Raw genomic sequence first — 14348 nt, 5'->3', positions numbered from 1 at the left:
GCAGAACAGGATGTCTAGAGAAGGCCTCTCCCTGCCTGATCTCAGGGGCCCTTCGGGAACGTTACCAGTGGATACTTTCTCCAGCACACTGGGCCAGCAACGCTGACCCCACACAGAATGGAGTTTCGGCTGCCTGCCCCGCTGCCTGCCCGGGGCCACTCACCGTATTTCTGCTTCAGGAACAGAGATGACCCGCAGCACTGCAGCTCCCTCTTGGCCATGATGGCAATGCGGTCCCCCAGCAGGTCGGCTTCATCCATGAAGTGGGTGGTCAGCAGGATGGTGCGGTCACTTTTGTGCTGCTGAGGAAGGTCCCAGATGGCCCTCCTGGAGATGGCGTCAACGCCTGAGGTTGGCTCGTCCAGCATCAGCACCTGGAGGGCAGAGGAAAGGGCTTGTGATGACGGCAGAGTCACGTCCCAGGCCCTGGCTGGCTGCGCTGCAGGCCCCATGTGACTGGAGGTCAATGAAGATTCAGCAGTACCACCCACACCAGACTGCCCATCCAGGGCTTCCAGAGCTGAGGTGCCTGGGCCATGGCTGAAGCGCCTGCAGCCAGCCCAGGCCAAGTGGGAACTAGAAAGTGATACTTTTGGGCCCTGCTGACCCAACGTGTTTGTCTACTGCATGTGGGGGCCCTGCCCTGTGTCTTTCAGGAAGCCAGGCCCTGCCACCCCCTACCTTGGAGCCTGCGATGAGGGCGATGCCGATGAGGGCGATGCCAATGGAGAGCTTGCGCCTCATTCCCCCGGTCAGGAACCTGCTCCGGGAGTCCCGTTTGTCCTGCAGACTGAGGATGTGCAGCACGCATTTGATTTCTTCAGGGCACTTCTGGCGCAACAAGCCTTTCAGCTAAAATAGCAGAGGACAGAGATCTGGCAGGGGTTTCTGACGGGAGGCTGGCGCGTCCAACAAGCATTTTGCTTGTACAGCAGTCCCCCCTTATCTGAAGTTTCGCTTTCCACAGTTTTAGTTACCCACTACCCACAGTCAACTGTGGTTTGAAAATATTAAATGAAAAATTACAGAAATAGGGGACTTTCCTGGTGGCACAGTGGTTAAGACTCCGCCTGCCAATGCAGGGGACCACGGGTTTGAGCCCTGGTCCGGGACGATCCCACATGCCGCGGAGCAACTGAGCCCATGTGCCACAACTACTGAGCCTGCGCTCTAGAGCCCTCGAGCCACAACTACTGAGGCTGCATGCCACAACTACTGAAGCCCGTGCATGTAGAGCCTGTGCTCTGCAACAAGAGAAGCCACCGCAATGAGAAGCCCGTGCACCGCAACGAAGAGTACTCCCCGCTCACTGCAACTAGAGAAAGCCCGCGCACAGCAACGAAGACCCAATGCAGCCAAAAAATACATAAATAAATAAATAAATTTTAAAAAATTACAGAAATAAACAACTCATAGTTTTAAATTGTGCACCGTTCTAAGTATCTTGAACTCTGAAATCCTGTGCCATCCAGCTCTGTCCTGCTCGGGATCCCCAACCATCGACATCGTCTGCCCTTGACATCCAACCATCGACGTTGTCATGACTAGATGATCCAGGATCACCTGGAGCAGATGATTCTCCTTCTGATGTATTTTCAGTAGGTCAATAGTCTAATGCTGTGTCACAATGCTTATATCACTCACCTGACTTCATCTCATCACGTGGGCATTTTATCATCTCAAATCACAAGAAGCGTAAGTACAGTACAATAAGATATTCTTAGAGAGAGAGAAAGCAAGACCACATTCACATAACTTTAATTACAGTATATTGCTATAATTGTTCTATTTTATTATTAGTTATTGTTTTGGGTTTTTAAAATTTTTTTTATTTTTTAACATATTTATTGGAGTATAATTGCTTTACAATGGTGTGTTAGTTTCTGTTTTATAACAAAGTGAATCCGTTATACATATACATATATCCCCATATCTCTTCCCTCTTGCGTCTCCCTCCCTCCCACCCTCCCTCCCTCCCTCCCTCCCTATCCCACCCCTCTAGGTGGTCACAAAGCACCGAGCTGATCTCCCTGTGCTATGAGGCTGCTTCCCACTAGCTATCGGTTTAATGTCTTACTGTGTTTAATTTACAAATTAAACTTTGTCATAGGTATGTATGTATAGGAAAAAACATAGTATATATAGGCTTTGGTACTATCTGAGGTTTCAGGCATCCACTGGTGGTCTTGGAACAAATTCCCCGCAAATAAGCAGGGACTATTGTATATACATAAACTGTACATAAGAAAGATACACGATAAACTTACTACCTTCAGGGAAAGGGATAAACAAAAGGCTTTTGCATCTTTTTTTTTTTCTTTTTCCCACACCATGAGGCTTGTGGGATCTTAGTTCCCTGACCAGGGATTGAACCCGGGCCCTTGGCAGTGAAAATGCCGAGCCTTAACCACTGGACTGCCAGGGAATTCCCGGCTTTTGTATCTTGAACCATTTAAATATATGACTTATTAATACTAAGTACCGCAGCATATTAAAAGGATTATACACCATGACCAAGTGGGATTTATCCCAGGAATGCAAGGAAGGTTCAGCATATTAAAAATCAATGTAAGTGTTGTATAATAAAGAATCTGGCTGGCCTCTGTCCCCAGTTAATGGGAGGGGCCTCTAAATCCTTGGAGTGATAGGGGTGTCTTTGCTATTCCTGGTAGTACCCTCAGGCCACACCTGAGTTTATGCTAATGAGGTGATCAAGATCTGGGCTGGTCATACCAAAAAGACCAACCATGTGATATGATGGTTGGGGCTTTGAGCCATGATATCAATCTGACCTCCCAATCTGCTGGGAGGGAAAGACTGCAGACTGAGCTCAGTCACGAGGTCCATGATTCAATCATTCACGGCCATGTAATGAAACCCCAGTAAAAACTAGACACTTGAAGCTTAGGTGAGCTACCCTCTATATAGCAATGTGCCAGGAGCGTGACACATTCTGAAGACACGGAAGCTTTTCATTTGGGACCCTCTCAGACATCACCCTATATGTCTCTTCTTTTGGCTGGTCCTGATTCTTTTTTTAAATATTTATTTATTTATTTGGCTGCGCCAGGTCTTAGTTGTGGCATGAGGGATCTTCGTTGCAGCATGTGGGATCTTTTTTTTTAGTTGCGGCATGCGAGCTCTTAGTTGTGGCATGCAGGATCTAATTCCCTGACCAGGGATCGAACCCGTGTCCCCTGCATTGGCAGGCGGATTCTGCACCACTGCGCCACCAGGGAAGTCCCCTGGTCAATTGATTTTTGACAAAGGTGCCAAGACCATTCAATGGGGAAAGAACAGTCTTTTCAACAAATGGTGCTGGACAACAAATGGTGCTGGATATCCACATGCAAAAGAATGAATTTGACACCTACCTCACACCATATAAAAATTAGCTCAAAATGAATCAAAGACCTAAATGTAAGAACTAACGTATGGGGCTTCCCTGGTGGCGCAGTGGTTAAGAATCCGCCTGCCAATGCAGGGGACACGGGTTCGAGCCCTGGTTCGGGAAGATCCCACACGCTGCAGAGCAACTGAGCCCATGCGGCACAACTACTAAGCCTACGCTCTAGAGCCCGAGAGCCACAACTACTGGGCCCGCGTGCCACAACTACTGAAGTCCGTGAGCCTAGAGCCCATGCTCCCCAACAAGAGAAGCCACCGCAATGAGAAGCCCGTGCACCGCAATGAAGAGTAGCCCCCACTCGCCACAACTAGAGAAGGCCCATGCGCAGCAATGAAGACCCAAAGCAGCCATAAATAAATAAATAAATAAATAAATTTTAAAAATAAAAAGCATTGCATAGGATTTACACCTATGTTTCGTTCTAAGAGTTTCAAACATTAGTTCTTTATTTAATAAATTTATTTATTTTATTTTACTATTTATTTTTGGCTGTGTTGGGTCTTCGTTGCTGCGTGTAGGCTTTCTCTAGTTGTGGCGAGTGGGGGCTACTCTTCGTTGCGGTGCATGGGCTTCTCATTGCAGTGGCTTCTCTTGTTGCGGAGCACGGGCTCTAGGCATGCGGGCTTCAGTAGTTGCGGCATGCGGGCTCAGTAGTTGTGGCTCCCGGGCTCTAGAGCACAGGCTCAGTAGTTGTGGCACATGGGGTCAGTTGCTCTGCAGCATGTGAGATCCTCCCAGACCAGGGCTCGAACCTGTGTCCCTGCATTGGCAGGCGGATTCTCAACCACTGTGCCACCAGGGAAGTGCCACCAGGGAAGTCCCACAACACTTTTTAAAATATGACATCAAAAGCATAAGCAACTATATAAAAAATAGATAAGTTGAATTTCATCAAAATTTAAAACTTTTGTGCATCAGAGAACATTATCAACAAGGGGAAAAGATAATGCCCAGAATGGGAGAAAGTTTTTGCAAATCATATATTTGATAAGGGTCTACCATCTAGAATACATAAAAAAAATTCTCACAACTAAACTACAACAAGTTAAGCAACCCAATTGAAAAATGAGCAAAGGACTTGAATAGACATTTCTCCAAAGAAATAAACAACTGGCCAATAAGTAAATATGCTTAATATCATTAGTCATTAGGGAAATGCAAATCAAAACCACAATGTGATACCAATTCACAGCTACTAGAATGGAAGTACCTCAGAAAGTTTAAAAAAAAGTTAAACACAGAGTTAGATCTTATGACCCATGAATTTCACTACTAGGTATACATCCCTAAGAACTGAAAGGTGTTTAAACAAAAACTTGAAGACTAATATTCATAGCACTATTCACATAGCCAAAAGGTACAAATAACCCAGATGTCCATCAACTGATGAACGGATAAACAAGATATCGCATACAATTCCATACAATGGAATACTATTCAGCCATTAAAAGGAGTGAAGTTTTGATACTTGCTGCAACATGGATAAATCTTGAAAACATTATGTTAAGTGAAAGAAACTGGACACAGAAGGTCACATTTTGTATGACTCCATTCATATGAACTACTCAGAAGAGTCAAATCCATAGTGACAGAAAGCAGATTAGTGGTTTCTAGCAGCTGGGGTGAAGGAAGAAGGGGGAGTGACTGCTAGTGGATCCAGGTTTCTTTTTGGGGTGAGGAAAATGTTCCACAATTAGATAGTAGTGATGGTTGCACAACATTGTGAATATAATTTTTAAAACTACTGAATTTTGCATTGTAAAATGAGCAAAATGGTGAATTTTATGTTATGTGAATTTCATCTAAAAAGAAGTAAAGAATTAAATTAAAACAACACTTTCTAGAAATCTTTTAACTAAAAAATCTTAAATGTCACACCCCTTCCTCTTCCTGAATGTTTAGGGAATAGTGTCCATAAGAGGTTTCAAGTCCCTCTGAGGTTGAGTCAGAGAGCTGCAGGATATCTTACCATCCTCAAGAAAGGATACAGAGGAAACCAAGTCTTTCACCCACTGACTCACCTGAGCATAGAAATAAAGATGTTCTGCTACAGTCAAGTTATCAAACAAGATATCATGCTGGGGGCACCAGCCCATGCTCTTCCAGACTTGAAGCATGTCTTGAGAAATTTCATATCCATTGATATATGCCTGTCCACTTGAAGGGGAAATAAGACCTAGAAGCAAGTGGAAGACATAATATCCTAAAATCATTGTCATTCAGAGCCACAACAGTACAAAGGCTTAATGATGTCCTCTGCTTTGTTTGCTTGTTGTCACACATACTACCCTATTCTTCGTGTCATAGTCAGTAACATCCAAGGAGTATATGTTCTACAACAGTGTATGAGGACATCTGGGGGTAGTAGAGATGGGAGATGTCCTCCCTGCTTTTGATGAGTTCCAATCTGGTTAACTGTATAAAACACACATAGGTGTTCGTAAAGCAAATTACATTGCTATAAGCATTAAGTAATAATATGGAGGACTTCACTGATGGTGCAGTGGTTAAGAATCCACCTGCCAATGCAGGGGATTGGTCCGGGAAGATCCCACATGTCACGGAGCAAATAAGCCTGTGTGCCACAACTACTGATCCTGCACTCTAGAGCCCAAGAACCGCAACTACTGAAGCCCGCGTGCCTAGATCCCATGGTCCACAACAAGAGAAGCCACAATGAGAAGCCCGTGCACTGCAATGAAGAGTAGCCCCCACTGGATGCAACTAGAGAAAGTCCATGTGCAGCAACGAAGACCCAATGCAACCAAAAATTTAAAAAAAATTTTTTTAATTAAAAAAAATGATATGGACACATATCTTGGTAAAGTTGCAAGATACAAAATTAATACACAAAAATCTGTTGCATTTCTATACACTAACAATGAAATATCAGAAAAGGAAATGAAGGAAACAATCCCATTTACCAGCGCATAAAAAAGAACACAATACCTAAGAATAAAGCTACCTAAGGAGATAAAAGACCTGTACTCGGAAAACTGTAAGACGCTGATGAAAGAAATTGAAGATGACACAAAGAGATGTAAAGAAATATACAGTGTCCTTGGATTGGAAGAATTATTATTGTTAAAATGACCATACTACCCAAGGCTATCTATAGATTCAGTGCAACCCCTATCAAATTACCAATGGCATTTTTTCACAGAACTGGAACAAAAAATTTTTAAATTTGTATGGAAACACAAAAGACCCTGAATAACCAAAACGATCTTGATAAAGAAGAACGGAGCAGGAGGAATCATGCTCCCTGGCTTCAGACTATACTATAAAACTACAGTAATCAAAACAGTATGGTACTGGCACAAAAACAGACACACAGAGCAATGGAACAGGATAGAAAGCCCAGAAATAAACCCATGCACTTATGGTCAATTAATCTATGATAAAAGAGGCAAGAATATACAATGGAGAAAAGACTGTCTCTTCAGGAAGCGATGCTGGGGAAACTGGACATCTACATGTAAATGAAGGAAATTAGAACATTTTCTCACACCATATATATACAAAAATAAACTCAAAATAGATTAAAGATCTAAATGTAAGACCGGATATTGTAAAACTCCTAGAAGAAAACATAGAACACTCTTTGACATAAATCGTAGCAATATTTTTTTTGCATCTGTCTCCTAAGGCAAGGGAAACAAAAACAAAAATAAACAAATGGGACCTAATTAAACTTAAAAGCTTTTGCACAGTGAAAGAAACCATAAACAAAATGAAAAAACCTATGGAATGGGAGAAAATATTGCAAAGATGCTACCAACAAGGGATTAATTTCCAAAATATACAACTTATACAGCTTAATATAAAAAAAAACCTCAATCAAAAAATGGGCAGAAAATCTAAATAGACACTTCTACCAAGAAGACATACAGATGGCCAACAGACATATGAAAAGATGCTCAATATCGCTAATTATTAGAAAAATGCAAAGCAAAACTACAGTGAGGTATCACCTTACACAAGTCAGAATGGTCAGCATCAAAAAGTCTACAAATAATAAATGCTGGAGAGGGTGTGGAGAAAAAGGAATCCTCCTGCGTTGTTGGTGGGAATGTAAATTGGTGCAGCCACTATGGACAACAGTATGGAGGTTCCTCAAAAAACTAAAAATAGAGTTACCATATGATCCAGCAATCCCACTCCTGGGCATATATCCAGAGAAAACTCTAATTCCAAAAGCTCCATGCACCCTAATGTTCATTGCAGCACTATTTACAATAGCCAAGACATGGAAGCAACATAAGTGTCCATCAATAGAAGAATGGATAAAGAAGGTGTGGTGTGTCTGTGTATATATATATACACACACACACACATACATACAATGCAATATTACTCAGCCATAAAAAAGAATGAAATAATGCCATTTGCAGCAACATGGATGGACCTAGAGATTATCATATTAAGTGAAGTAAGACAGAGAAAGACAAATATATGATATCACTTATATGTGGAATCTAAAAAAAATGATACAAATAAACTTATTTACAGAACAGAAATAGACTCACAGACATAGAAAACAAACTTGTGGTTACCAAACGGGAAATGGGGGAGGAAAATTAGGAGTTTGGGATTAACATACACACATTACTATAAACAACCATAGATAGATAAACTATATCTATTTTACTATAAATAGTGAAACAATAAAGACCTAATGTATAGCACAGGGAACTATATTCAATATCTTGTAATGACCTATAATGGAAAAGAATCTGAAAAAGAATGTATGTGTGTGTGTGTATATATATATGTACCTATATATACATATATATATATACACATATCTGAATCACTTTGCTGTACACCTGAAACTAACACAACATTGTAAATCAACTATACTTCAATTTTAAAAAGTAATAATATGGATGCATAAGTAAATATGGTCAAGGAGAAAAGTATTTCTGGCACCTAAAAGTTTCAAATTGGGATCCTTGAAGGCATGATCCATGACTGACTCATCTCTGATTCCTTCCCAATAAATTCCAAATAAATCCCACTGAATGAATGCACTCACTGCCAAATGTATGTCAGTGTAAAACTTTGCAGGCTGCTCATCTGTATACTATCTTTGTCTTTATTCACATTTTCTTATTTTAAGGATATTTTTCATATTGAAAAAGGACAATAAATTTCTATTGCAACAAAGTTGGAGAAGAAAGTATAAGAAAACAAAGGTTATACAAATCCCATCATAAAAAGACAACTGCTAACATTGTGCTATGTAACTTTATGTATTTTGTATGCATATACTGACTCACACATTAATTTTTTACTAAAAATGGGAAAATATAAATTCTGGTTTTTTAACTGGCTTTTTCATACAACAATGTATTGAGGCCATTTGTCTACATCAACAGAATCTATACAATTTTTAAAGGCAAAAGAAGATTTCATTGTTATGAATATATCCTATTTATTTATTCAACCCATACTGGTAGATATTTAGGTTATTTGCAATTCTTCACAAGTATAAACATGTGATATAACTTTGCCTGCTTCCCCAATTGTTTTCTTAGTCTAAGTCAATACAGGTAGATCTAGTAGGTCAAAAAGGGGACAAGACTTTAAAGGTTTTTGATACTTACTGCCAAATTACCCACTGATTGGGGTTTTCAGATCTTCCATTTTGGTTGCGGATAATAAAGCACCATGAGTGTTTGGGGGAAAAGGGAAAAAAAGTGATACTACTCTACAGTGAATTTAAAAGTCTTTTTTTGGGTATAATTATAGTGTTGGAATAGCTCAGTAGAAGAACTCATAGAAGAATCAAAAGCCATATAACTTTACTGGGTGGAGAAATGGGGTTTAAGATACAAAACATGCCTGTGTAAGTTTTGGGCCTCTCTGCAAACAATATGATGTTGAAGCCCTTCAATGGCCAATGTCATGGGCAATCAGCCAGATTTTCCCTTCCCAGCTCAGCATCTTCAGGGCTACTGAATCTCACTGTGTCTTTCAGTGGTGCCACTTTCTCCAGGGCAGCACTGGCTTTTCTCTATACCATGTCACTGCTGGTAGAAGTCCATGACTGAGCTTCTCTGATGTATCATTCATGGTCTTCATTTTGGCAGAATTTGCAATTACATTAATTAATTAATTCCATCATTCATTCAGTGATATTTATTGAGTGCCTATCCTTTGCCAAGCGCGGTTCCAGGCACTGTGGATCCAGAAGTGAACAGGACAAGCTTCCTAGGGAGAGGGATGGGGGAGACAGAGAAATAACACCTATATATATATACACAAACCAGATGAGCACAGACTGTGATGAATACTAGGAACAGAATATAAGGGAATGCAATAGGGAAGTGTCTATGGAGTGTTTCTATCAGTCGGCCTCCTTAACCAATGTTTGTACCTGACTTGCCTCCTTGATCACTTAGCCTGGTGTCTAGCTGGATCACCCTTCAATTACTGAGGACCTCACAAGTCTACACAGAAGGGGAGGCCTTCCCTAAATGATCATGCTGCCAGAAGTAGCAATGCCTGTACCTCAGAGAGGACCACCTGTCTGGAGACATTACTGCACCCCCGTCCTGATGCATCCAGAGCCCATCCAGCATGTATCTGCTGGGCTGAAACTTGGTTTTTAAAGTCCCAGTACCAAAGGCACCTCAGACCAAACTTCACAATATCGCTGCTCTTCAAATGCCTTCAGTGGAAGGTGCGTCAGCAACCTGTGAGGAGAATTGTGGCAGCTTGACTTTGAGGTGCTCATAGCTTCCCAGCTGTTTGGTGTTCTGTATGTAACACAGAAGAACTGGTGGGCTTTCAGAGTGCCTCGAAATTTGGAAATGCATCTCACTGGTTTTGTACAGAGCTTTACATAGGTTAAGCCTTCACTAAATATATGTTTCTTGAATGAATGAGTTTTCAAATATCACAGATATTATTTTAGTTAATGGAATGTGAAAGAATTATTTAGGCATAAAAACTATTCTGAAACAGATAATTTTAGAATAATTCACCAGGTATCCTCCTAAAAGTGCCCCTGGCAATCAAAAGTAAGTGGATGAAATGTTTGGTTGAGAGATTAGTGGTGCCTCACTGTACCGGAAAGTTCTACCTGGAAGGAAACATGCTAAGCAGTGTTCACAGCTTCCTGATAGTGTTTGAAACTAAGTTCCTCAGACTGACCAAAAGAGTCAAAGATTCCCTTTTCCTGCTACAGGGTAATGTGAACAACCAGGCGCCTCTACATAGATAGTAAAAAAACAAACAACAAACAAAGATGCCAGTGAAATCTGATGAGGGGAGATGGAGCCAAAACATCTAGATCTGGATCAACAATTTCTTCAGCGCTTCCTTGGGAGGGCTGACCCCACACACATACCTGTGAGCGTGCCGCAGGTGGTGGTTTTGCCTGCTCCATTGTGCCCCAGGAGAACAGTGATCTGCCCTTGGTACAGGTTCATGGTCAGATCTTTGACTGCCATGTGTTCATCCCTTCCCTTGTAGAACACCTGTTGAAAAGCCAACTCTGACTGACAGTGTAATATGCACACACATGTGGCATTTCTGAAGAACCTATGACAGGCCGAGCACCCACACCAATTTCCTCCGAAAGTTCATCAGTGGGACTCCAAGTGGAAATCCATAAGGGAGCTCCTTCTTTCAGAGTTTAGCTGCCTGGAGCTACTGAGGACCATGATGGGGAGCAACACCAGGGGGGTTTCCCTGGCCTCTGGAGCCTGGTGGTAGAGCAGCTGAACCACAGAGGCCAGAGCGCAAGGATGAAGGGCTCCAAGCTTGAAAGAGACCTCCCTGCTTCTCGAGCCACACCTTGCTCTGCACTGCCTGGTTAATCCCCTGAGAAAGGGCACCCTGCCTCTTTTGTGGGCGGTGTTGATCTAGGGAGAGAACACCAGATAGACTGTCCTGTTTTCTAAATCAAATGTCTCCAGTATTTTAAATACCATTTATTTTTTTCTTATTATACAAGTAATTCATATATGAGTATAAGGAAGAAAATAAAATCACCCACAATGCCACTTGCAGAGATACATCACATTTCAGTCTAGGCCTTAGACAATTTCTGTCCACGCCTTAGACAATTTCTGTCCTGTCTAATTGCATCTGGACTGGACTTGGGGTCTGGAGTGCAGACATTATAGTTGGGTGAAACTTAGACATCACTTCTTCCCACCATTTATCTAACTGTGTTTGGGAGCAGGGTGCTGCGGAAAGGAATTTGGCACACTTCTCCTGCCCCCACATCCATCTGGTATGATTATTTTGAATCAAGTGTGACGGTCCTCTTCCCTAACTTCTCAGTCTCCCTTTTGCAGTTGAGGTGGACATGTGGCAGAATTCTGGGCAATAAGAATAAGGGGTGATCTACCGAAGGGCAGAAAAGAAGGAAGGAAGGAAGGGAGGGAGGGAGGGAGGAAGGGACGAAGGAAGGAAGGAAGGAAGGAAGGAAGGAAGGAAGGAAGGAAAGAAGGAAGAAGTTCTCCTAAAAGAAAGCCCCTCGCTTTTATCTTTCCCTATAGATGAGCTACAGCAGCCATCTTGCAACCGGGAAATGACAAGCACGCAGATGAGAGCTATATGCTTCCACTGGCCCAGGGAAAATAAATGAAAGCAAGTGAGCAGAAAGAGCAGGGGTCTGGGACGGCTTTGCTGAGCAGCTGAAATCATGCCAGAACCATGTGCCTACAGACTGCTTGTTATGTGAAAAGAGGAAACGAAATCCCTGCTTATTGAAGCTACAATAAATTGGGTGAAGACTGGAGCATTCCAAGCTGCTACCACAGTATGTAAAGGAGCTGGGATGATCCCCCATGCTGTGGAGCCCCTGGGCCAGCATGTGATCCACTTGATCCCATAGGCCAAGGAAGGCGACACAAAGTATTGAGCTAGCACCTTGACTGTGACCTTGTATCAGTCATACAGAGGACACTGCTTCTCCTTAGGCTCATCGTATTTGAAGAATGGAAGATTCCAAACAAAAAAATAATGCTCTGGAGGACACACCAGGGTATAGAGCTTATACCCAATCATCCTGTCAGGGGAGTCCTTAGTCAATGCAGGACTCAGCAGACACTGGTGAAAGAACAAACACTTCTGCATCTGGAAGCCAGCAGTGAAATCTGGTTTACTATTTGATTTGGTTATGTAAAAACACTGGTGGATCAAAGTCAGCCATCAAATGACTGAGTTCCAGGGTGTCCCCAACAAGAGGTGTTTGGCATTTGCGAGACTGTTTCAAGAAAGATCATCTAGACCCTCCATCCAGTCATTTAACTTTATGACAGAAAACAGGACATTTTACATTATACTCCTAATTTTGAGGATAACATTACAGAAGGGAATTAAAAATCTATCACAAAATGTACCTTGTAACCACTGTCAGAATAAAACAGAAGCCACTATGCACTATTTCTCAAGTCCTTGGAAGAAGATTTGTGAGCTGATACCTTGTATAGATGTTGGATTTCAAGTCCTTTTATCAAATCAGTAGGCTCTTCCTGAATGAACTTGCTTTACAGAGCTTTCTGAGGATCCCCCAACTCCAGCACTGAATTCGTAAGGGATATAGGTTCTCCACGCCAGTAGGAGGGCTAGAGAGGAAGTCAACTTACATTAATACATTTAGGTGAATTGGCTCTCTTCTTCTGGAAGATAAATATTTTGGTAAATTAAATTCTCACACTTCCCTCTCCCCACCCCCACCCCAGCCTCACCCACCGGAGTTTCCTGGTATCGAACACTTAATGGTGCCTGAAGAAGTCAAGAATTTGCTCACAGACTTACTACTAATAAACTGCATTTCAACCTACAACCCGTGGTCCGGAGGATGGAGCTACAGATGATGCCTCATATCCACACTCCTGGTGTACTGGGGAAGCTGTCGTGTTGGCAGTCAGCACCCCTGTGGGCTGAGGCCTGGAGAAATACTGGCATTAACAATCTACCCATTTCTCCACAGACCAAGAAGGGCAAGCATGGCAGCATTTGCCAAGGCCTGAAGTGAGTACCTGTGCAATTCAGATGGGATCAGACTGAATCTGCAAGAGGACTGAATCAGGCATGATGGGTTCAACTTTGTAGGAAAAATTTACTCACCATAGGAGAGAAAAGATTTGGAGAGCTTCATGGGCTTGTCAACGAAAGCTGTGCCCCGTGCCCGTGCCCCCAGGTCACAGAGGTGTCTCAAAGAGCTTCAGGGCCTTGTCACCAGCCCAAAGAGGAAAGAGGCCGAGGAGTCCTGAGGGCTCTAGCTTGTTGGGGTGGCATTCTGTGAGAGAATGCAGGGCCTGCCACTCAAGTGGGCACATGTGAGACAGTCACAGGCACTCTTTAGGGGACTCTGCACAGGGTATCAGCAGTGGGGCAAGAGTCAGAGAGACAGACTCGTTAATTATGCTCCCTTGGCAACCACAAGTTGATAGGTTTGGGGTGAATCCAGGTTAGAGAACTGCACTTAGATTTCCAGGAGTTTGAGGTTGCAACCAACACCACAAAGAGGGATAGGAATATTGATGACGAGCTATAAAAATTCTAATGTCAATCTATAAAACAGCAGCATCAGTACTCACCATGAGAAAGAAGTACCAAGGTTTGGGTGTACCATACACCCCTGGGAAGACGGACTCCACATAGCAGGCCACCAAGCCATATAAGAGAGAGTCCAGCAGTAGCATCAGCAGCACCTGAGTGAAGTTAAACTCTCCTCCTATACTGCCCATGTTCCTCCATTGGATGCCTGTGCCTATTCCAAAGGAACGAAAACAGTCACCACATCGAAGACAGAGAAAAGTTACCAGAACTTTCCAATCAAACAGTTGGAGAACAAGCCAATGAGAAGACTGGACTGTTCATGTCTGGGGTATTAAGGGACAAAAGTTAGGCACAGGAAAAGAAAAGCTAGTTGTTGGTTTCTCAAAGAAGGTAAAACTTTTTTGTTTTTGTT

General features: G+C 42.6%; 1 protein-coding gene across 1 annotated transcript in view; it reads right to left on the bottom strand.

The window, feature by feature from the left end:
- The window catches only part of LOC133104195 (ATP-binding cassette sub-family A member 17-like), a 93091-nt gene that overhangs the window by 49714 nt on the left and 29029 nt on the right, over positions 1-14348 (bottom strand). Inside the window, 6 exon segments of the mRNA XM_061209846.1 lie at positions 164-374; positions 682-852; positions 5431-5585; positions 10767-10896; positions 12853-12996; positions 13975-14147. Of these exon segments, the coding sequence (XP_061065829.1) occupies positions 164-374; positions 682-852; positions 5431-5585; positions 10767-10896; positions 12853-12996; positions 13975-14147 (984 nt within the window).

This window comes from Eubalaena glacialis, chromosome 13 (assembly GCF_028564815.1).
Source record: "Eubalaena glacialis isolate mEubGla1 chromosome 13, mEubGla1.1.hap2.+ XY, whole genome shotgun sequence".
NCBI classification, from domain to species: Eukaryota; Metazoa; Chordata; class Mammalia; order Artiodactyla; family Balaenidae; genus Eubalaena; species Eubalaena glacialis.
This window is presented reverse-complemented; position numbering and strand designations above follow the sequence as displayed.